General features: G+C 39.9%; 1 protein-coding gene across 3 annotated transcripts in view; it reads left to right on the top strand.

Moving 5' to 3' along the window:
• The window catches only part of adam19a (ADAM metallopeptidase domain 19a), a 91,943-nt gene that overhangs the window by 52,229 nt on the left and 13,996 nt on the right, over positions 1–25,718 (top strand). For all 3 annotated transcript variants that reach the window (XM_085267483.1, XM_085267484.1, XM_085267485.1), the window contains 13 exons: positions 1,391–1,574; positions 3,193–3,258; positions 3,912–3,983; positions 4,284–4,450; positions 7,018–7,102; positions 8,471–8,613; positions 12,033–12,210; positions 13,933–14,022; positions 15,939–16,134; positions 16,574–16,682; positions 20,761–20,965; positions 22,281–22,358; positions 24,026–24,134. In XM_085267483.1, the coding sequence (XP_085123609.1) occupies positions 1,391–1,574; positions 3,193–3,258; positions 3,912–3,983; positions 4,284–4,450; positions 7,018–7,102; positions 8,471–8,613; positions 12,033–12,210; positions 13,933–14,022; positions 15,939–16,134; positions 16,574–16,682; positions 20,761–20,965; positions 22,281–22,358; positions 24,026–24,134 (1,682 nt within the window). The remainder of the gene's footprint in view (positions 1–1,390; positions 1,575–3,192; positions 3,259–3,911; positions 3,984–4,283; positions 4,451–7,017; positions 7,103–8,470; positions 8,614–12,032; positions 12,211–13,932; positions 14,023–15,938; positions 16,135–16,573; positions 16,683–20,760; positions 20,966–22,280; positions 22,359–24,025; positions 24,135–25,718) is intronic.

Below are 25,718 nucleotides of genomic sequence, written 5' to 3'. Positions count from 1 at the left end.
GATTATTCAGGACCTTGTATGTGAGGAGCAGGATTTTGAATTCAGTTCTGGATTTAACAGGGAGCCAATGAAGAGAAGCCAATATAGGAAAAATCTGCTTTTTCTAGCCTCTGTCAGTACTCCTGCTGCAACATTTTGCATCAACTGAAGGCTTTTCAGGGAGTTTTTAGGAAATCCTGATAATAATGAATTACAGTAGTCCAACATAGACTTAATAAATGCATGAACTAGTTTTTAGCGTCACTCTGAGACAGGATGTTTCTAATTTTAGAGATTTTGCACAAGTGAAAGAAAGTAGTCCTGCATATTTGTTTAATATGTGCATTGAAGGACATGTCCTGGTCAAAAATGACTCCAAGGTTCTTCACAGTGTTACTGGAGGCCAAGGTAATGCCATCAAGAGTAAGAATCTGGTTAGATACCATAGTTCTAAGATTAATAATAAGCTTAGTTTAATCATTTTGAAACGTATATCAATCTTTTGGATTGGATGTAGTGATAAATGTCTGTATTTTAATGTCTGAGTTGGCTGGAAGTTTCACTCACATGTAACTGCTTCACTTCTTGCATGCATTACCTGGCTACAAGCACAAGTTAACTGAGTAGGCTAGTAGCAGGTCAAATTAGCTTAGCCTTAAGAACGATGATGCATCTCCTTTTGTTTGCTGGTAGTATGGTGATGCTTTAGTCTTTAGTCTGGGATGTGATATCCTTCTTTTCCTAAATGGCAAGATTGGAGGGAGGTCTGAAGAGAGCCACAGATACTTCATCCTAATTTGTTCTGCTTCATGCCGTACTAGTTTATTAATCCTTATTCCCGTGGCTGTTATATGAGCAGCTGTTGTGAAGATATGGCAAATAAAATCCTTTTGGCTACAACAGGGGTCGGCAACCTTTCTGATGATGAGTGCCATCTAAAATATTCTCAAAAGCAAATGTGCTATGTCAACCGTTGCATAAACAATAAATTTAATAACGCTGCATATCAACAGTTAAACACTACATAGAGCAACTTTATTGAACTATATTTTTTGACACATGTTGGCAAAGTGCAGATCAGCTATTTTCAAAAAACACGTTTTTATACATAACAAGAACACCAAAGGAAGCATACAACAGAAAATGCAAATGCTATTTAAGGTCTCATCACAACAGTGACATGAAAAAATAAACTGGGCCTATATGACATTGGTTAATACAGGGATGTACATGTTAATGTGAATCCTGCCCCTGCTTTGCATTTGCCGGTTGTGTTATCTGGGGATCACATTTTGTAACTCACACAGGTCTTCAGCAGTCAGACTGCTATGGGAGGCAAAACAAGTCTGTATTTTTTGTCTATCTTTGTGCTTCAATTCAAACTGCAACACTTTTCCCCCCTTTTACACAGAGGGCTGATATCACTGAATTCTAGTGACACCTACTACCTGGAGCCAATCAGCAGTGTAGATCCAGTCTACCACTCACTGTTGAGTACCATGAAGCTGCCAATTAAGGGTGGAAGCTGCTACCACACGCATCACACCACACAGCCCAACCTTTTCTCTAATTTGCTCTCATCATTTCATTCAAGGGTGAGTCTTCCAGAAATCAGTGGTACACCTTTTCTAAACCAAATTGGGTTGATTAAGTCAAAAATTACATTAGGTTTATATAGACAGATCTGGAACAGAGAAAAATAATGAATTACTCCCCCAAAAGGGAGAAAGCACAACCAGAATATGTGTAGCCACCTCAAACAGGATTTAAACCAGAAACCTTCTCTCTGTGAGCGAATTTCTAAACCACTCCACCACCATTCAGTCTATTTTGTAGCTTTCATGTCTGTGTCAAAGCACTTTCTCTAAAGGTACCACTGGCGTCTATGTTCTCTTGCTAAAAGTATTTACTTACCTGCCTTCACACACGAATTACTTGAGTGACATCTCATTCTTAATCCATAGGGTCTAATAAAACGTTGGCCATCCCTTTGCAGCTATAACAGATTCAGTTCTTCTAGGAAAGCTTTTTACGAGGTTTAGGGGTGTGACACTGATGTTAGACAATAAGACCTAATTTATTTCAAAGATGTTTCATTGGACTAAGGCCAGGACTCACTGCAGGCAAGTCAAGTTTGTTTGTTTGTTTGTGATGCAACAACAAAGAAAAGAAAAAACACAATCAAACAAAGCATAAGGAAAACAGGAATATTTTAAATGTAATTCTTCCCTCAAATTGTATCCCACATTCCTTTTAGAAAACAGATTTATAATATTGTCAGGAAGGTTGTATATTGCTTAATACATAATTTGTTCAGTGTAAAAATGAACCAGAAACCAAGAAACTCATGATCTTTTTCTATTTCCACACCATCTTTGTGAATCTGTGCTTATGAGTTAATTTGAAAATTCCCAAATAACATGATTTTAGTTTTGCTTAGATTCAATCATATTTTGTTCTTGTCAAACCATGTTGTCTTTTTGTACATTTCTAAAGCTACCATGGAGGTGCTGTGTAGCAGTCAGAGGTAGGACTTAAATACAGGACTCCAATGAAACGGTTCAACTGAGAGAGGCAGCTTTTATTTGCTGTGGAAAACTTTAAATGGAACACGGAGACGAGTCACTAATACGAGAAATGTGGAATGCAGAGACCACACCCCTGCCTCACACCCCCACTGCCCAATAAGGCCGGGGCTCTGGGTCTCTTCCACAGTGTATGTTATGTTTAGCTTTGTCGTCCTCCTGTCAGCCCCAACAGGGCAGTTGGCAGCCTTCAACTGCTTGATCATAGGGGGTTAACTGTTGACTGTTGTTGCTATTTCATATAATATAATATAATATAATATAATATAATATAATATAATATAATATAATATAATATAATCATATAAATACAATTGATTGATTCAATATTTTGTTTTTGTTTACTGCTTTAAAGGATCTCTTTTAGTGCTGAACAGTTATATCTTCATCCAGTGTTTTTCCCCATAGTTCACTGTCTAAATATGTATAATATTTCATGTCAAGTCTGTGACAGCCTTTTTACACCTTTTCTGCACATTCGTCCACTCTAATGGACTGACAAGTATGTGTCTCTTAACATTTTAGGTATTCCCTATCTCCTATCTTTGTTTGAGAGTGTTTTAGCCCATCAGTTTATGTTACTGTATTTATAAACATGTTGCTCCTTCCTTCTTCTCTTTAATGGCAGGTTAAAAGGAATACCTTGGGTACGACTAAGTACATCGAACTGTACATTGTGGCGGATAATACATTGGTAAGATGACTCATCACCTGCCTTATTCATGCCCAAGCCGATTATTCCTGTGCAACTACAGGAATAATCTACTACTACATTTGTCTGCTAAGATCAAACTCACACAGCAGGATGGACACTCAGTTACATACTAAACAATTATGTAATTCAAGATAATATGACTCTTTTATATGGACAATTCTAAGCTTATCTAGTAGTTGTACTGAGGCAAAAGTAAGTGGAGTTAGTATTTGTCTGCTTAATGTGGGGATAGATTTAGGTTGAATTGCCAGGTGGACGGACTTTCAAATGGTTGTTCTGCAGTAATTAAATACTATGTCTCAATTGAAGTACACTTTGGGCTCCTGCCACATTTAAGGCGACTGGAACACAATTCATTAAAAAATACTGACAGTATTCTCGCCAGTATTCTTCTTGATGTTTATTAAAGGGAAAAACACATTTTAGTTGTAAACCACCATCAGCATTACTAAGATCCAGCAGTGTATACAATGTTCAGAGATTCTAAGTTGGGCAAAGTGTTATAAAATATATTTACCAATAAGAAGACTGAAGTCCTCTCCCACTCTAATTGGTATCAGTCGGGATTAATTGTTTCTAAAATGTTTTACATTTTCCCCTCATGGCTAACATTCATTTATGTAATCGTGCAGTTTCAACGGCAGAATCAAGATTATGAAAAGACTAAGGCGAGGATAATGGAAATTGCTAATTATGTGGATAAGGTAAGGATGAGGGCTTCTGCTGTTCACTCCTGTTCTCCAGAGAACAGACAGTTTGATTCAACAAGCTATTGTTGCTGGGTCCACATATATTTCCTTGTCATGTATTAGTTATCTACTTTGAGATAACTTTTATGTTCTAAATCCGTAGTGATTGAAAACACACAAATACAGTACTTAATATGACTTCACCTGTCAGTAGTTTTAATATTGTGACAGTCACTAGTAATAGTTGTTGTTGTTTTTTTTTATTTGCCATTTGGAAAAATGTAGAAAAATAATATCTGTTGTGTCTATGTTCAGTTCTACAGGGCTCTGAACATCCGTGTGCCTCTCATTGGTCTGGAGGTTTGGACTAAAAGAGATCAGTGCATCATCACCGAGGAGCCAAATGCAACCCTTTGGTCCTTCCTCCAATGGAGACAGAAGCTAAAATCACGCAAGAAGCATGACAATGCCCAGTTGCTTACGTAAGAAACATACCACAGCACTGAGCCAACACCAGACATGTAGAAAACAAAATCATGTTGTTTACATCGGGTCTTTCACCTCTGTCTGAAGCATTTTTGTATTTCAAGCAGGAACTTTAAATCATTTTCATACCTGTTGGAATCAAAATAATATTTTTCTTGTCAGTTCACAGCTACCTTTTCAGTGATCAGTTGGAAACAGAGTGGATATGCCGACTGTGGTTTTTCATTAAAAAAATAGTTATACTATACAGTCAAGGGAAAAATAATGTGTCAAGTATACCCAGTGATTTAACAGTGTGTAAAACCAGTAGCAAGTAGTAACTTGCAGTAATCACTTTCTGAATGACTCTCACATCATTGTGAAGAAATGTTTTACAGTTACTCAGGAAGATTGTGACATTTTGTTAACATACCACTGAATGCCAAAAATTCAGCTTCTATCGAGGTGACTACATTTTCTCAAAAATAATTAATGAAATGATTAGCAGCACCTGGCTGTTACTTATCCTTTAAATTCCTGTGTACTCAGTTTTACACATATATGCCTCTGCATAAGGTCCTGTGAAAACATATTTTCATGACTTTAGTATACAAATTCAGTATGGCTTCATTGCTGTCTGCGGAATAAATGCTAAATTTATTTTATGAATCCATTCAAGTGGTTTACATAATAGACATTTGTTCACTTTTTCATATTCTTAGTGACTTTACATGGACTTGCATGACAGAAAATGTGACCTTTTTTTCATTGACAAGAAGTTTAAAAAAAATATTATTTGTTAAAGGTCTATGAAAGAATGTGTGACTTTCTTTTGTCAAATAAGTCAAGAATTGGGGTGGCTGTGAAACTGATTAGGCTCCAACGTTTATCTTTTGTTTATCTGAAACTGGGTCACAGTGTCAGCAGACTAAGTGGAGTATTTCCAGCAAGCCTTTACAGTGTTGTGATACAATACTGCAATGGCAGGAAGTAATATCTCTTATTTCAACCACCTACAAATTATATTTTTAGTATTCTTAGAATTTACTGCTCCTATCACAAGACGACAAAACAAAAAAACAAGAGGAGAAAAACAACATCCAGGACTCAGACTCTGTAGAGGCTCTCTCAGTGAGGCCTGTGATTAAAATCACTGTTATTCTTCATTTTTAATTCAACATATTTATTGTTTATGTATTTTATTTATATTCAACATGCCAGTATTGAGCAATTGAGCCAAGCCAACTTTATTTATAAAGCACTTTAAAAACAGGGAGTACTGACCAAAGTGCTGAACATAATTCAGTTCAATTCAATTTTATTTATACACAACAACAGCAGCCTCAAGGTTCAAGAGAAGTAAGCCAGGATAAAAGAAATGCTGTGGAAGAGAGCCAAAAGATTAATAAAATATAAGTACTATAAATAAAATACATAGTAAAAAAAACCAGTAAAATTATAGAACATCAATATCAAAATGAACATTCTAGACTGGGTTTAAAAGCCAAACCGAAAAGGTCGGTCTTTAGACCAGATTAGAAAACACAAGCAAAACTTTAATCATGATGGAGAGGTGATGGCATCTCTGACCATGTTCAGTCTAATAAATCAGGGAAGTTGAGCAGGTGCAGGTTCAGCAGCATGTCTGAATGTAATACATTTAATTATTACATTTTTGTTGTTAAGCATTTTCACAGCGACTCTAAAGTGGCCTGCCGTCTGTCACTGCCATTTGTGTTTGTGTTTGTGCTGTTTCTGGCACTTGTTACTCAAATTGTAAAATCAATAATATTGGATCACCATTCATGGGGGAAACGCAGTGGTAAGCTGGAAAGTGGACATCTTCGTCTGCTTATGGATTGGCTCATCGCCTCTTTCCTTCCCGGTCTACACCTGGTAGGTACCTGCTGCCGGACCCAAAGAGCTATTCCGGCTGTCACAGCCCCGTTGCTTGGCACCAGAGAAAGCACCAGGTGATCCAGGAGAGAAGGACAATTGCTGCCTAAGCATCATAACATTGGTGTAACCTTGGTGTAACACTCCCACTTTCCCATGTGGTTACTTGGGAAAATGAATTACCCATCCATGCATTATACTGTGAAAGCATCCGATGTAACAGGATTGATCTGTAATTGTTTCACTGAATATCAAGCTCAGGAGAATTGTATTAAATCAGTTGCGCTCAACCTCTGTGATGTTTAGACCTGGGCTGATAATTAGCACAGTGCCATGTGTCTCTGCACTCACCATTGTATGATGAGCCTCTGGCAGTTGGTTAATATATAAACTAATAAATGCTTATAAAACAAACAAAAGATTTTGCTTCCAATAGAGCAAAAAACTCAAAATAGTAGCAGGAGCAGCACAAATGTTAATTAGAAAAATGTAGACTCGGTGATTAGATGTGCTGATACATTAGGATCTGTTTTGTTTTCATTATTCAGTCAGAGCTTGATTCTGTTTTAGCATGCCAAGAGACCAACTGCATTCAGTGCATCCACTGTGGACCCCGAAGTGAACAGGAAGAAGGTTGAGGTTAAGTCATAATTCACTCTGTTTCTCGTGTTTTTTCTCTGTGTGAAAGGGGTGTGACATTCAAGGGGACAACTATCGGCATGGCACCACTGGAGGGGATGTGCAGCCTGGAAAACTCTGGAGGCATCAATGTGGTATGTGGAAATACATTTCTACTTTTCTTTCCTTCTTCCTCCTCTTTTTCTCTGTCTTCACGTCATGTAATTTTTTCCTGCTCGCTTCACTGTCTGTTTTTGGGCATGGAGAGTATCCACTGAAATATCACTGACCATCTTATTTGTATTATCAGATGGTCAATGATCCAGGTTAAAAGCCCACTAATTAACAGGCTTATATAAACAGGTAAATTACAAATCCAGAGGGTTTTTTTTCTAATTTTTAGCTTTTTCATTTTCTTATAATAATTCACAGCTGACATCATTCTGCTTTCTAGCAACAGCTGAATTCAAAAGAAAAACTTGCTGTACTGCTCAGATAGCGAGACAGCCGCTGCTCCTAGAGAAGCCTTTAGTATCTGACTCAAAATAAATGTTGTTGATGTACCCCACATATTATTGGGATCACTGCAGTCTGAAATAATGGAATAAAAATCCCAAAAAAGTTTATTCTGTTCACCTGGACGTAGCGTTTTAAGTGGGAGAAACATTTTGTCACTCATCGAAGTGATGATAAATGAGCCGCTCAGTCTCAGCTGACTGCAGGTTTCCCTAACCTTTTAAACCATACATACTGACTGAAACTAGTACAACTGGCAAAAAATGGGCTATGAGGTCAGTTTCTTCATTAATATGCAAATTGTCATGACCATTTCCGTACCTGGTTGACTGAGCATCCATTTAGACACTAGAAAAATAATTTTATTTTGTTTATCAAGCTATTGTTAATGGGACATGGACATGCCCACGAATTGAGGCATGTGTAAACCGTGTGTAAATCGTATGTGCGTGTTATGCCTGTTGATGTCTACATTATTTTCTGACATGAAATTTTGAGACAGGAGAAAGTACTGGAGATGGTTCTTTGGTATTAACGAACTGTAATATAGAAGTTTTAAAAAAAATCAAGAGCTCTGTGTGTTGCGAGTCTTCTAGGCTTAGCACCCCTCTGGCCATGCTGGAAACACACTCACTCATTTTGTTACTTTAATAAAGATATAATTTAATGTATGTTAAAAGTAACAAATTCATTCTTTAAACATGTCAGTTTGAAAAGTTAACAATCAAAAAAATAATATATCACTGAAAAAGGAACACAAAGTTAGACAATCAGTCAAACAAATACAAATTTATAACCAGGAGTTTTGAGATACAACATACAAATCCACAGTTCAACTTTTAACTTAGATGCACTAAAATCATTTTAATAGACTTAACAATAACCATAATAACCTGGCCCAACCATGAAGTCAGCTTACTTTGACACACCCATATTAAATTAGTTTGAACATATTGTTGATAGACTGCATCACATAAGTGACAGCTCCTTTTGTTATTCCTCTACAGGACCACTCAGAGCTGTCCATTGGTGCTGCAGCCACCATGGCCCACGAGATTGGCCACAACTTTGGGATGAGCCATGACCATGACAGCTGCTGTGTGGAGGCCACTGCCGATCAAGGAGGCTGTGTGATGGCCGCTGCCACCGGGTTAGCCACGAGCTCTGCACAGGACTAAAGAAACATCCTAGTCACCCTCAGATGTTGTTACTAACACCTTGATTTCAACTCAAGTCAATTTTATTTATATAGCACCACAACAGCAATTCCCTCAAGCTTCCTTATAAAGACCCTACAATAATATAGTAAACATGACAAGGACGTGGCAACAACGAAAGGAAAAAACCTTTTAACAGGAAGAAATGTTTTATAGAACGAAGCAGCCATAACACACTGACACATTACATTACTTGACACATGAAAAACAGTTCTAGCTGCTGAAATACTAGCATGGCTGTTTAACAAACTATTCCCTTGATAATTTTTTATTAGATTTTTATATTTTGCCTTTGAATTTGTTTTTCTTGTGTTGTCCTGTAAATAGGTACTACAAATCTGAATGAAGGAAAACAAGTATTTGTGTGAAAGACTTTGTTCCTTGATAAACATGATAAACAACTTAGTTCAATAAAAATTACAATATAACAAACTGACATAATACAATACAATATCAGACAGAAAGCGTAGAATCAAAATATCATGTAAGCTTTTCACGGTTTACAATAAGTAGCAGTGGCTATAGTGGAGCTAAACTGAAACCTAAGGATTGCTTTCCTCCAGCACTGTCTAAGACAGGGGTCTCAAACCCGCGGCCCGGGGACCATTTGCAGCCCACGTCACCCCTACTTGCAGCCCGCATATTGAGGTGAAGAAATATATATATATACACTCAACAAAAATATAAACGCAACACCTTTGTTTTTGCTCCCATTCCCCATGGGATGGACGTAGAGACCTAAAATTCATTCCAGATACACAATATAACCATCCCTCCCAAACAGTGGTCACAAATCAGTCCAAATGTGTGGTAGTGGGCACATCTGCTATATTGAGATAATCCATCCCACCTCACAGGTGTGCCACATCAGGATGCTGATCTGACATCATGAGTAGTGCACAGGTGTACCTCAGACTGCCCACAACAAAAGGCCACCCTGGAATGTGCAGTTTTTTGCGCTATTGGGGGTCTGGGGACCCAGAACCGGCCAGTATCTGGTGTGACCACCATTTGCCTCATGCAGTGCAACACATCGTCGCATGGAGTCTATCAGATTGTCAATTGTGGCCTGTGGAATGTTGGTCCACTCCACTTCAATGGCTGTGCGAGGTTGTTGGATATTTGTGGGAACTGGTACACGCTGTCGTATACGCCGGTCAAGCACATCCCGAACATGCTCAATGGGTGACATGTCCGGTGAGTATGCTGGCCATGCAAGAACTGGGACATTCTCAGCTGCCAACTGCCCTGAACAATGTGAACCATGATTCATCCGTGAAGCGCACACCTCTCCAACGTGCCAGACGCCATCGAATGTGAGCATTTGCCCACACAAGTCTGTTACGGCGACGAGCTGGAGTCAGGTCAAGACCCCGATGAGGACGACGGGCATGCAGTTGAGCGTCCCTGAGACGGTTTCTGACAGTTTGTGCAGAAATTGTTTGGTTGTGCAAACCAATTGTTCCAGCAGCTGTCTGGGTGGCTGGTCTCAGACGATCTTGGAGGTGAACCTGCTGGATGTGGAGGTCCTGGGCTGGTGTGGTTACACGAGGTCTGCGGTTGTGAGGCCGGTTGGATGTGCTGCCATGTTCTCTGAAACGCCTGTGGAGACGGCTTATGGTTGAGAAATGAACATTCAATGCACGGGCGACAGATCTGGTTGACATTCCTGCTGTCAGCATGCCAATTGCACGCTCCCTCATTGCTTGTGGCATCTGTGGCATTTTGCTGTGAGACAAAACTGCACATTCCAGGGTGGCCTTTTGTTGTGGGCAGTCTGAGGTACACCTGTGCACTACTCATGATGTCAGATCAGCATCCTGATGTGGCACACCTGTGAGGTGGGATGGATTATCTCAATATAGCAGATGTGCCCACTACCACACATTTGGACTGATTTGTGACCACTGTTTGGGAGGGATGGTTATATTGTGTATCTGGAATGAATTTTAGGTCTCTACGTCCATCCCATGGGGAATGGGAGCAGTAACAAAGGTGTTGCGTTTATATTTTTGTTGAGTGTATATATATATATATATATATATATATATATATATATATCCAGCAGATCCCGGGAATAACATCGGAGATCTCTGTCCAGAAGAGCGCAGTCCTGGGAACAGCTAAGATACTGCGCAGGACCCTCAAGCTCCCAGGCCTCTGGTAGAGGACCCGAGCTTGAAGGATAAACCGCCCGCAGGGGCGTGCTGGGTGTTTTTTATATATATATATATATATATATATATATATATATATTATTTAAAAAAAATGATTTAACATGAAGGCAATATGAGCAGTGTTACAGGCATAGCCCTTTGTGACAGTGTATGGACAGTGTAGTCCGTGCTGCAAGGAGAATGTGTGGGACTGCCCCTCCCTTTGTGTGTGTGTGTGTGAGTGCGAGGCACGGAGGAAAAGGAGAGTTGAAAAGTACAAGTTGCTACTGGTGAGAAACAGAAGATGAAAGCATGTAAATATAATAATAACCACTGCAAGTGTAGAGTGCCTGACGAGCCCAGTTGTAAGTAAACTGTTAAGACTCGTCTATACACGGTTTGTGTTTTCCAATAACGTTCAGTCATAGGTTTTTTTGTCATATTTAAAATAAACAAAAACACTAAATTTTTGGAAATATTTGTGGACTTTCCCTCTGATGAGATGACAGTGCCAGCAGTGGCCCCCAGCTCCTCTGAGTTTGAGATCCCTGGTCTGTCAGCTTATACACGTGACTAGTTTACAAAGGAAGTGGCTTAAAAGTCTAGGCAATAGCTGAGAAGGCCACGGGATTAAGATAAGTGCAGAACTGTTCTAGAGTCAGTGCATCTTCTTTATATATCACCTTGATGATTATGATGACCATGGATTTAGCCTCTAGATGAGCATCTATGTTGAGAAGAGGGAGGTAGCTGAATAGTACTTGGAAGGTGTTTTGCCCATGCACGCTTTTTCCTTCTTTTTTTCTTACACCCATGTCCAAGATTACTGTGGTAGTCGTACATTCAATATTAATGGTTTCTGTGATGGGAGCAGGGATGGTAAAGAGCCATGTTTAAGCCTAACTGCAAAATATATTAAAATACTTCATCATTCACAGCTTCACCTTTGTTTTTTTATCTTTGAAAAAAAAATAGTTCAAGTTATACAAAGCAGTAACACACAGCTCATTCAGAACCTGTGACCTCTGTCTCTCACATGCTCTCTCTCTCCCTCTGCTAATTGCTAATGACTTAAATAGTATATCAGTCAAAATACTTACAGATTGAATAATTGTAAAATGTACAAATGCATGCATAACATTGATATTTTTTTACTTTCTGTTCAATGTTAATAATATGATAATGTCCCTGTCCAGGCACCCATTCCCTCGAGTCTTCAGTTACTGCAGCAAACGCGATTTGGACCGCTATTTCCAGAAGGGAGGGGGCATGTGCTTATATAACATTCCCAACATGAACGATCTGGTGGGGGGCAAGAAGTGTGGCAACGGCTTTGTGGAGGACGGAGAAGAGTGTGATTGTGGAGAACCAGATGTGAGGACAAGTATTCAATTTGAACTTATATTAACTTTCCCTACCAGATAAAAGGATAAATAAAGCAGAGGTGGGAAACTCCAGGCCTCAAGGGCTGGTGTCCTGTAGGTTGCAGATATATCACCCTGGGTCAATACACCTGCATCGAATGATTTGTTCATTACCAGGCCTCTGGAGAACTTCATGACAAGTGGGGAGGTCATTTAGCCATTTGAATCAGCTGTGTTGGACCAAGGACGCATCTAAAACCTGCAGGACACAGGCCTGACCCCTGCAATAAAGTAATGCATTATGTTTAATTCTCGTAAGTTAAAAAACTTTTTTGATGCTCATTTACTTTTTGTAACAGCTTTAAACCTTGGTTATGATTTACTTGTCCTATTATTAAATTATTTTGCAGACAATTGTCAGCTGATTTTCACACAAAACTTAGCTGAAGAGAAAATATCCAACTTTTGACAAAACCATCTCATCATCATGTCCATTCTGTAGTTTTTTCAGCTTTTAAAAACAGATGAAATGCTATGCTATGTTGTTATAGATAATCGGATTTTTAATTGTCATACCACTGTGCAGAGTTCTCATCTTTGTCGAATGTAGGTTTAAATAGAAGAGAAAAGCCAGAGTATTCTTATTATGAAAGTAATGACTTCACATCACTGCATTTCAGATGCATTTATTTACTGTATTGTTTAAAAAAATTAAACAGCACTTTTTTGAGACTGTGATACGACGCCCACTGCGGTGGCTGTACCTCAGGAGGTAGAGCAGATCATCTACTAATCAGAAGGTTGGTGGGTTAGGTTATCCCTAACCCTAAAGTTGGCATGCCTTAGGCATGAGGTTAACCCCAAGTCTGTTTCCGATGCATCCATTGGAGTAAGGAGTAATGTTAGATAGAAAGCACTTCTGCATAGAAATAGTGCTTGTGCCCATTGTGATTCAGCATACAAGCCTTTGTTAGGGAGTATGGATGTACTGCGATCACTGTTGTTTTCTACTGGTGCCAAAAGCGGTGGTCCACTGACAGTCTTGAAAGAAAATAAGGAGACTTCACACACACTTCTATACTTATTCACCACTATGCTAGTACTAATGCAGCTAGTTCATGTTATTTACACCAAATATTGATCCCGTCATCTGAATGTCAAAGTGGAAATCAAGACTCGAGTCCTGATTTCGGTGAGTGGATTAAAAGTGCGTTTTTAAGCCTTCCTTATGTGCAGATAAGATAAGATAAGAAGAACTTTATTTATCCCGAGGGAAATTCTTTTGTCATACACATTGCAGTCACACATTGCTCAACAATTTTGGAGCCGCAACTGCGAAGGCCTGTCCCCTCGAGTATCCATTATGTCTTTAGAACAAGGAAAAGCATTTGGTCTGCTGACCTGAGAGAACGAGGCAGAACAAGGCAGCAGCTCAGACAGATACTCTGAACAGAGAAGTATGTGTGTGTGTGTGCGTGTGTGTGCGCGTGTGTGTGTGTGTGTGTGTGTGTAGTTGCTTTTGCTTATTGGTTAAATATAGTTCTTTTTACATAACTGAGCTTACTCTGTAAAAAAGGTGATTAAACATAACCTTCAAATCATTTATGAAGTCTGTTTTATTCGAATCATTAAAGTTAAAGCAGAAGTTATTATTTTATTATTATTGTTTTTCGTTATATACGCTTCAGTGTTTAAACCTTGATATTGTATGTTATTGTATGATTGTCAACAGGAATGTGAAAACGACTGCTGCAATCCCAATAACTGTACCTTGAAGGAGGCGGTCCAGTGTGCCCATGGAATGTGCTGCGAGGGGTGCAAAGTAAGAGAAAGCCGAGAAAGACAAAGCTGATTCTGATGCGTCGGGTCTGTGTTTACATCTTTGTGTGGAATCCGTGTACCTGCTCTCATCTGCTGTTTGGTTGTTGTTGAAATGGTTTTGTGAGCTTTAATCTGAGAATCTGGCGTTTATCAGAATCAGAATCAGAATCAGAATGGGGTTTATTGCCAAATGTTGAGCAGGTTTACAACATTAGGAAATTGCTGCGGTGCTTCAGTGCAAACATGCTGTCATAAATAGCACTTAAATAGACATGGAAAAAAATAAAAGTAGGGATAAGAATTAAAAGTGCTACGTGGAAAGATATGTGCATGAGATATACATGAGATATATACATGAGAATAAGAATTAAGAGAATAAGAATTAAGAGTGCTATGTTGAAAGATATATACATGAGTGCAGGTGGTGATCAGTGCCAAACATAGAATGATGCAGTGACACAGCGTAGGGTCATGTGTTAGTGGTGGGAACAGTCATATGGTTATTGTTCATGTGTCCAACAGCAGAGGGGAAGAAACTGTTCTTATGGCGAGAGGTTCTGGTGCGAATGGACCGGAGCCTCCTGCCTGAGGGGAGCAGGTCAAACAGACTGTGTCCAGGGTGAGAAGGGTCAGCTGAGATCCGAGCTGCACGCCGCAATGTCCTGGAGGTGTACAGGTCCTGCAAAGATGGGAGTCTGCAGCCAATCACCTTCTCAGCAGAGCGCACAACACGCTGCAGTCTCTGTTTGTCCCTGATAGTGGCTCCAGCGTACCACACGGTGATGGAGGAGGTGAGGATGGACTCGATGATTGCAGTGTAGAACTGCATCATCGTCCGTGTTGGCAGGTTGAATTTCTTCAGCTGCCTCAGGAAGTACATCCTCTGCTGGGCTTTCTTTCTTGTTTATGGCAAAACACAGTTATATTTAAAAGTTGATTCTGGATTTAATGAATTGATATCGCTTTATTCAAGCTACTCACCTCCCACTTTCACCTGCACTTTCAACTGGACCACGGCCAATCAGAGAGGTCCCGCCCCTGACTATCTCTGATTGGTTTAGTCCACGATAGGGGCATGATGTGTGTCTGTTGTTGACCACAGGGAAGGTTGCAGATTTTTTTTTTTTTTTTTTTTGCTACCTGAACAGTTGGTCGCACAGGTGCAACCAAATATTTTTTTTTTAGTCGCACCACTGAAAAATTTGGTCGCACTCTAGAGCCCTGTATTTGTTGTCTTGTGAGTATAATGGTTAACACACTCGCCTTACAAGTGAAGGATTAGTGTTGCAAGATAATCTCGTGTACTCCAAGTGCAGGTCCCGAGGTTGGATAAATGGTAGGGCTGTGTCAGGGGATGTGGGTTAAAAATCAGGTCCAAATCAGATGTGCTGGTCCATCCATTGTGGCAACAATTTGTTTGTTCTCCTTTATACGTTTGCATTTTAAACCTAATGGTTTTACTTAAAAACTCTTTTAATACTGTTTTTAGTTTTTCTTCTCATTTAGACTAAAGAGTATTTCATATAAACATTGGTTCAAATAACTATTTGTAATGTGTAAGTGTGCTTTTAGATTTAAACCACCTCCAGGATTTTGTTTTTTACATCAACAATGAACACACAAAGATATTTTCTAGAAAAAAGCTTTCATAAACCTTCTGTATATTGCCTACCCCTATGGTGATGGGAGGTAGAGCTGTCATTTGCTTGGGAAAATCTGTTTGCTTTGGGAAAATTCTAGTTAAACGCATCAGAAATCAAATTTGAAGTATTTGTAGGCAGATATTTACACTTTAATCCTTATATGTAGAAGGCTTCAGTGTGCATCATTTTGCTAAGTATCACTAAACTAAAGATGCTTCTCCATGTCTTGTGCTCCTTTCCTCCTTCCTCACCCTCTGTTCCCTACGCATGTCAGTTGAAGCAGGCGGGTACCATGTGCCGGCGCCCAGCAGGAGCATGTGACCTTCCAGAATACTGCACTGGGGCTTCTCCTTACTGCCCTGCCAACGTTTACCTGCTGGATGGCTCCTCTTGTCAATACGGAATGGCCTACTGCTACAATGGCATGTGCCTCACCCATGAACAGCAGTGCTTGCAGCTCTGGGGCTACGGTAATGAAAATGGTTTTACATGCACTTCATCACCTCCCTCAATATGACATTAATTTACTGCACATGCCTATAAACCACTAAGTCTTTGTTGAAGGTCAGTATTTAATAAAACTACAAATGAAATGTCTATACTGTCAGCTTACCAAGGTTAGTTAGTTGACATTGTATTCCAACTTATGTTTCCTAAAAGTGATGTCTTCAATTTCTTGTAACTCTTCCGTCTAGTCATCCAAACATCTGTGTTCTCTTCTCAGGAAGTTTAGTACATAGTAAATAGCCTGGTACTTGGAAAGGTCTATCCTTACTTTCACAAAGCACTCAAAGCACCAAACATTCACATATCCTTACATTTCTAATGTTACTCAACTTTTGATGTAGTGACTTTTGCCTTTGGGGTATTTTGGGAAAATAGAGTTAATTGGGTATGATATGTTTCCAGGAGCTCAACCGGCCCATGATGTCTGCTTTGAAGATGTCAATGCAGCAGGAAATGATTTTGGAAATTGTGGGAAAGATGAATATGGCACCTATGTGAAGTGTAAGAAAAGGTAAGTGAAGCTTCACATATCAGGTATCACCGCATGTGTTAAATAGCATCAGCTATTTACCGTAGGGTTATCCACACTGATAACAGATACAACTAATATTGGAAATGCTTTTGTTGAACATATCTTTACAGTACTATACTTTGACACATCATGGAGCCACACAGCTTTCAAATGTAGTGTAACAGTTTATTTTTAGTGTGTCAAAGAGTCTGATGGCAGCAGAAGGAACAACCTGCTGTAACGTTTCCTCAGACAGCCTTTCGTCCTGGGAGCTCAGCCACATAGCTTCCTGGTCGGCAACTCGACGCCTTTGGATAGCTTTCCAGCTGTTCCTGCACACACACACACACACACACACACACACACACACACACACACACCCTCTCTGGTCCTCAGCATCACTACAAAAAGAGAGAGCGTTCGTTAGTGAAATCCCCTCCACCTGGCCCTCAGCTTCCCTGTTCCCTGCTGCAGCACGCCTCCACTGCAGCAGAGCCAGGGACCACACCCCTGCCACCCACCCCCACCACCCACCCCCACCACCTGACTGAGGCTGGGGCTAGATCCTGCCGAACCTACTCCCCCACCGGGAGGAAATCGGCCACGACCATCTGCCTTCCCGACCTGTGGACCACCTTGAACTTAAATGGGTGCAAAGCCAGATATGAGGGTAGAAACAGAGTTATGATGAATATTAAGATAAATATTAAAATAAATAGATGAATATAGCAATATAGGTAAAAACATGTGGGCAAATATGTCATGGTGTACAAAAGTGATGGGGTGCATCAAAGTGTCATTAATACTGTTCCACATGTGTGGATCTGTGGATGAGTTAAAGAGTCTGATGGCAGCAGAAGGAACGAACTCCTGTGATGTTCCTGCGAGACTGCGAGGTTGAAGGAACCTGTTGCCGAAACTGCTCTTCAGATTGTCAGGTGTGTTATCAAGGGGGTGGGAGTCATTGTCCATGACTGCCAGCATTCTGTCACTGATCACCTCCTCCTCATGCCAACAACAGACGGATAAAACATATAGAGCAGGCTGCTGCATACATTGAAGGAGCTGAACCTTCGTAAAACCCTTTTTGTAGGCAGCTCCGTGTCCAATCCAATAATGGCCGTGTCATCAGAGGCTTTCTGGAGGAGACAAGTTTTTGTGATGTACTTGAAGTTGGCCGAGTAGATGGTGAAGAGGAAAGGGGACAGAACAGTTGATTGGGATGCTCCTATTTTGCTGTTAAGACTCTCTGACACACAGCTCTGCAGTCTCACAAACTGTCGTCTGCCTGTCAGGTAGTCGGTGATCCACTGGACCAGTGGAGCCTCCGCCTGCATGTTCTCCAACTTCTCTCAGCAGCCCTGCCTGGATCGTATTAAAGGCACTAGAGAAGTCGAAGAACATTATCCGAACTGTGGTGTTGGGTCTGTCGGGGGAGGAATACCCTCTCTGCAGCAGATGTATCACTGCATCATCCACCCCTAAGTGGGGCTGGTATGCAAAGTGCAGAGGGTCTTGCTCACAAGGAGTCTGAGGTGTTCCAGGATAAGCTCTCTGTAACTTTCATAACATGAGAGGTTAGTGTTACAGGCCTGTAGTCATTTATTGCCCTGGATGATTTTCTTAGGCACTGGGACCACTCGTGATGTTTTCCATAGCACTGGGACTCTCTGGAGGTGCATACTCAGGTTGTATAGGTGATGAATTATTCCACACAGCTGGCTAGCACAGGCCTTCAGCATATAGTAGTATATAGAGCAGTTACTTTAGACTCTAAGACCAGATTGACCAACCTGTGCGCCTCCTGGATTGATTACAAGAAAGCCTATGACATAATGCCCCACACATGGATACTAGATTGCATTGAACTTTACAAGGTCAACAGGATCCTTGGACTCTTTAAGAAAGCTGCTGATCTCAAACCTGCACAGCATCTGCTTTAAACACTAAATGTAGTTAAAGATCTTCACTTGTATGTTGATCTGTAATTATTAGAGATGGACCGATCCGATATTACGTATGGGTATCGGTCCGATACTGACGTGAATTACTGGATCGGATATCGGAGGGAAATAAAAAATGTAATCCGATCCATTAAATATCAAAAAAGCACCTCACAAAACTTGCGACATGGCGTAACTCGGCTCATAACCGTAGCACGTGGCAGCAGTGTGCCTCACGTGATAGAGCGGCTGTGTGTTTTTGTAGCCTCGTTACCAATGCGGCATTTCATCTCCGAGGAAGTTATCCCAGAGAGAAGTAAAGCAAATGTGTAAGTTCATCTCTGAATGTTTGTAAAGCATTCCGGCGTTAAGCTTAATAACGATATATGGAGCGACTGCCTCTTCTTGCTGCTACTTCAATCATGAAACTGATCAATGATCAGCTGATCGGCTTTTCTGTCGCGAGTCCGTCTCTCTTGTTTGTTTTTGGCCCACTTCGCACCAGAAAGAGGAAACCAGCGGCTGAACAACAGCAGAACGTTTGACCTTGATAAGCTGTTGTTAGAATTTATTTAATATTACTTTCTACACCAGGATCCTTTTCTAGCTGACAGCTGGTAACTGTGCAGGGGCGGATCTAGCAAAGTTTAGCCAGGAGGGCCGATAGGGCATGAACAGGGAAAAGGGGGCACAAAGACATACTTTTCTTTCTTATTCTCATTTAAAATGTCTAGCTTTTAATAAATAATTATCTGAATCTTACACCCAAAGTTTTAATCTGATGTAAAATGTATAGAAGTCCATTACTGTATATAGTAACTATTAAGTCTAATATACCCTAGTAAGCTATAGTACTTTTTCCTTTGGGAAGATACCATCTGTGCAGTCTGCAAATCTGTTGAAGAAAGATGTTGAATCTATTTAATTATTCTTGAAAAATAATTGATTTCTGTGCATTTTTTTCACACTGCATCAAATTAAAGTTGATTACGTCGATTAAGCATCATGAGGTGGAGCGTGAGGGGTGGTTCCCTATTTTGTTTTTTGTTTTTTTGCTGGGAGTTTGCAACCCTATTCGTTAGGTTGCTTACTCTTTAAAATACCAGAATAGGGAGGATGGTGCAGGTTTAAGTTTATTAGATTGATCAGTGTTGCTGAACTATGAAATATTTTGGGTGCAGTGTATTTTTTGCATACAGGTATAACAGAATAGCTTTAGTGTTTTTTTTTTGTTTGTTTGTTTTTACTTGAGTATGAACTTATACAAAAAGCAGCAAGATATTAAAAAACTGTTTTATTGATTAAAACACACTATATCGGATTCATATCGGTATCGGCAGATATCCAAATTTGTGATATCGGTATCGGACATAAAAAAATGGTATCGTGCCATCTCTAGTAATTATTTCACACTATGTTTTGCTAATAGTGTGTTATTTACCACAAGTGTTCAAAGTCATTCTGTGTAATCAGAGAGCATGCATAACTTATTCAATGCCATGTGCTAACAATAGGAGCAATAAGCTACATAGATGATGTTTCCTTTCCATGCTTGGATAACATGTTCTGCCATTTGTTAGATTAGAAAGTAAACAATATTGCACATGGTGGAGCTTATTCTTTGGGTTAACTCGTCTATGAACATTATACACTTTCAATACGTAGATATCCACATCATCATAAATTTACAGTGATGAGCAAGTAAAGTTAATCACAAGTACCACTATATCATTTTTTTTCAATCCCTCGAGGACATATTCATTCATTTATTCATAGGTTGTGTCTTAATCTTTATTCCAAGTTGTCACATTTAGTTTATAACCATGTCCTTTGGTGAAAGACTCTGAGCCTTTCCTCATTTGTTGCTAAAAGAAACTAGTTCTCACCACTACTTCCACTATATTTACTTTTTTATCCAGGGCTAGTTTTAATCCCATGTACAGAGCTATTCGTCCTACCATATGGCATCTCCCCTACCATTATATCTCAAGCAGTGGATAATTGATGTATTTTTGAACCCAACTGCGCTACTGTGACTGTTCATCAACATTCAGAGGTTATTTGAAATGGTTTCTCAGAGGTTAAATGACTGGCCATTGAAAAATTAAGTCTTATGTGCTTGTATCTTTGTTTAGCGATGCCAAGTGTGGGAAGATTCAGTGCCACAGTGCTGCCACAAAGCCAAAAGGCACCAATGCTGTGTCAATTGACACTACCATCAAGACTGGAGGAACAGAGGTGAAATGTCGTGGCACATACGTCTACAGCACCCAGGATGGCCAGGGTGACCTGCCTGACCCGGGTCTTGTCATGACCGGCACCAAGTGCGGAGAGGGCAAGGTGGGTTCAGACCAAGCTGGAATTTTGTGGTCAGGCAAATGTTGATTGAAAACATGAAAACTTGATACTTACTGCATGTTGAAGTTGCCCTGTGGCTGGGGCCCTATCCAGATCAGTCAAATGTGGCATGCATGGAGCAGACATCAACGGATCACTGGGTCATGGTCTGTGGTGTTGCTATTGAGGTGCCAAGCATGCACCCACTTGTCACCACCTAGAGTACCAGAAGCCCAAAACAATAGCAGGATAAGTTGTTTAGTATAACCACAAAAGATTTGGCAAACCACATACTCACCTCTATTCCTTAATACATAGATGTATTTTCCTTAAGAATATGGCAACATTCAAGAAGAAATAAACAGGCTTTCCAACGGTAGAAGATTCATTGCCAAGAAGCATTGTTAGAACAAGGAAACAAGTGTAAATTGCCATATATTTATCAGTTTTAATATAACCTCCTGCCAAATATAAAGTTAAATGTTTAGAGCCAGTTAGTCTGGCCCCAAGTGGTCTACACGTTGACTAATATGGCTTTAATGTCACTTACATCTCTTTGATGTTGGCTTCTGAATTGAACTGAATTAAATATTTTGTAATTTCGAGATTACACTTTATACCCAGATATAATATAACGGTATTAGGTAATAAATAATTTATTAAATGTTTTAAATGAAATTAACGAGCATTTAAATCATTATTGAAATATTTAATTAATGAATTCCATTTTTTATTAATTAATAAAATTGTAATTAATTAGTAAGTAGCATATTTAATTCATCATTTTGTCATTCCTGGCTCCCTTATAGGCCTAAGTTAACAGACTCATTCAGATGTGGTCTGAATGTAACTGAAACTTCAAGGAAAGTTTGATATCTCTGACTCTTTAAGTATAAGCTGTTTGTGGTTTTTATTTACTGTGTAAAGGAGCATGGTTTATAGTTGTCACCTGTTCCCTTTGTCAAAATTTACTGATCTAATATAATGCACTGATCATTCGATCAATGCATATTATTGATCTAATAAAAAGGGCTACTGGGGGTTAAGGAGGCCTGTTTGTGTATCTTGTTTATTTGGCACTTTGTCGAATGGAATATAAAGTTGTAAGTAAATTCCCCACATACACCCTACAAAATAAGAGCTGAATTATGTGTGAGATACAAATGGATGAAAATGTACCCATCTGCAAATTGTCTTTCTGTATATATTGCTTTCTCTCTGTAGTATCCCCACAAGAGTTAGGCCAAGGAGCCCCTTTAAACTCTGCGTGTACCTGCTCTGTAATCGTTATGTAATCTTTGTCCTTCTGTTGCCAAAGGTGTGCAGAGACCGCAGATGCCAAAATGCCTCTTTTACTGAGTTAGAGACTTGCCTTGCACGCTGTCACAACAATGGGGTAAGCATACAGACACACACACCAATATAAATGTATATATACACAATAATCACACAGAGTCACACAACAAAACATGGTGTCAAAACAGATGCTTACTCTGGATGGCATTACCTTGGCCTCCAGTAACACTGTAAGAAGTCTTGGAGTCAATTTTGATTGTCCTTCAGTGTGCATATGAAACACTGTCTTCTTCCATGTGTGGAACATCTTAAAACTAAAAACATCCTGATGCTGAAAAACTAGTTCCTGCACTTCCAATAATTCATTATTATCATGCACTCCTAAAAGCTCCCTGAAAAGCCTTCAGTTTGATTAAAAAATGCTGCAGCGAGAGTACTGACAGGGTCTAGAGAGAGAGACTATATTTCACCCATACTGGCCCCCTGTTAAATTCAGTAAGATTAAAAATTCTTCTCCTGACATACAAGGTCTTGAATTGTCAAGCCCCATCTTATCCTTGAGACCTCAAGTACTATATCACCCCAATACAGTACTTCTCTCAGAGACCACTTGTTTACTTGTTGTTCCTAGGATATTTAAAAGTACAATAGAATGGGAGGCAGCACCTTCAGTCTTTACAGGACGGAGGCAACGGAGCACCAGGGAGGAGGTCTATGGCACAGTCATAGGGCCTGTGCAGAGGAAGAAATAATGTTTTATCTTTATTAAAAACCTCATGTAAGTCATGATGTGCTAGTGGCACAGAGGATAAATCAGGCTTAGGCTCGGGTTCTGTCTGGGGACTATTTAAAGCAGGGGGCAGAGCTGATTTTAAATAGTGAGCCAGGCAAAACAAACTCCAGCTCTTCACTCGCCCTTTTGACCAGTCAGTATGTCTTGCTAACCAAGGAGTCTTGGAAACAGAAAAGGTGACAAAGGTGACAGATTCCCTGTGATTGCCAGAGACTAGGTCCAAGTGGACAGGTTCTGTCTGGTGTGTTATGGTTGCATAATGAAGGTGTTTGATAGATTTTGTTAGCGAGCCTAGAGGTGAATTGAGTCCAGAGGGCAGGCAAATAGGTGACTGCAAGGTAGCTTAGTCCAGACTTGTCAAAAACAAAATCATTTGGAGGCCAAGTTGCCAGTGATTAGCAGACAATCTGGCAGAGAATGGAGGCTGGAGCTGGTATTTGTGTACCCGTGCTTGATTGTAGCTTGGTGTGTCTTGACCAGGGCAAAGTTTTTCCAATGCCCAGTTTTACACATATGTTATGAGAATAACCCTAGTTGGCACAGCCTAGTTTGTGTTTTGAACTGCTCAGCAGCTTTTTCGAAGTGGATCCTGTCTCACCTGACAGAGTCTATTATATCAGGATTGAATTAGTATTTGAAACAATATGAGTAACAAGAAAATGCAAGCATAGAGTCTCCTTTAATCTCTTTCTTCCCCGCTGTCAGTGAAAATATTAGAAATTAGCTGAAGTCAGGAATATTTAAAATATTCAATATGCAGTTTTTTCTCCAGTATGAAAATTTCATAGTGTTGAGATAAATGCGCATATAAATAAATACAAGCACACAATGCCTTAATGCATTGACTAATACACCTCCAGGTAGTCACAAATATCCAAGCATGCACACAATCACACACACAGACATGTATACAAAGGGAGAGAAAGGGGTCAGAGACCAACTTAAGACATTTCTTTTGTGTGTATAATATTCAGGTGTGTAACAGCAATGGGAACTGCCACTGTAATCAAGGCTGGGCACCACCCTTCTGTGAGAAGCCAGGACTTGGTGGCAGTGTGGACAGTGGGCCGGTTCAGTATGGCAGTGAGTATACAACATAAACCTATGCCTTAAAGAAAATGTTTTTTCACCTTCAATATATTTGAACATTTTTGGTGTGCTGGATGGTAAAAAGCATTATCGCCATGATCCTGCAACACTGGGTGTTTCATCTCTGTTTGCTGTTTCCTTTCTTGATGGCTTCCTCTTATGTGCAGGGGTTGAGGGTAGCCTCCTTGAATGTGAATGGGTGCAGGGATGCAAATAAGAAGTAATCAAGCAGAAGAGACTAGATATAGTCTTCAAGAAACACATACTGACAGTACAAATGAAGTAGACGGGTCTGTGGTGGGGTAGCAGTTTTTTAGCCATGGGACAAATTTTAGCACAGGTGTTGCTATTTTATTTTCTCCTTCTCTAAATGCAAATATTACTTTCAGCATGGAGTAAAGCGCAGAGCTGAAATAGACGTTTTTATTTTTACTTTGATTAATGTCTATGCACCAAACTTAGGGTCTGAGCGTAAGGTTTTGTTTTTAAACATTAAAAGAGAAATTAAGAGGTGCTGATCAAGGGGACTGTGTTGTATTGGGTGGGGACTGGAATTGTTGTCTTGATTTTACTTTGGATGGGACTGGGGAGGACCCGCATCTTCAGTCGTCTTCTGATGATTCTGGTGATTTTAATTCCCTTACTCAATAGTGGGAAGTAGGAAAGGCCCAGATTTGTGTGTTTTGCAGCAGCAATATGGTTTTAATTTGACAGCCAATATCAAGAGAACTCTGCAGGAGTTAAAGAAGAGATAAAACATAAAAAGAATGTCTCTGGTTCACAGTTAGATCAGCAGAATAATGACTGTTGTAATGTAATGACTGTTTAAATTCTAAAAGACAAGAGCTTGATCATTTTCAATATGAGAGAGCTAAAGGAGCTTTGGTTCGAGCATGCTTCACCAGACTCCAGGACATGGACGCCTCAACCTTTTCTTTAATTTGGGGAAGTCTGTAGCCCAGAGAAAACAAATGGTGTGTCTTCGTCTTTCGAATGAAAATGTGATCACAGATCCAGCTGAGATGAGAAGGCATGCGGTGGACTTTTACACAGACTTGTTCAGGGCAGATAGCAGCGATGTAGACTCTGCTTCAGAACTTCTGCAGGGGCTTCCTCAACTCGGTCCAGAGGATCGGGACATCTTAAGCATGGATATAACTTTGAATGAGCCGTCTGCTGCTGTATCTCAGATGGCTTCAGGCAAAGCTCCAGGAATAGATGGTTTCCCGTCAGACTTTTTTAAGCACTTCTGGAGTCTTCTGGGTCTGGACCTTCTAGAAGTGTTTAAGGAATGTTTTAAAGAAGGGAAACTTCCAGCTTCCTGTAGGCATGCAGTTATTTCTCTCATACCAAAAAAGGGAGATTGAACCCTTCTTAAAAACTGGAGACGAGTGGCCCTGGTACAGATTATAAGATACTTTCCAAGGTCCTATCAGATAGACTGGTCATTTAACTGTTGACTGGTGTGGATCAATCTTATTGTATTCCAGATAGGTCTATGATAGATAATTTATTTTTAATGAGAGATGTATTTGACATATGTAAACTACACTATACTAGAGTTGGCTTTTGACCGTG

The sequence above is a fragment of the Mchenga conophoros genome, linkage group LG3, assembly GCF_057382185.1.
Source record: "Mchenga conophoros isolate Kocher_MC1m ecotype Shallow Benthic linkage group LG3, M_conophoros_male_GT1.1, whole genome shotgun sequence".
NCBI lineage: Eukaryota > Metazoa > Chordata > Actinopteri > Cichliformes > Cichlidae > Mchenga > Mchenga conophoros.
The sequence above is the reverse complement of the archived record's forward strand: the minus strand, read 5'-3'. Positions and strand labels throughout refer to the sequence as shown.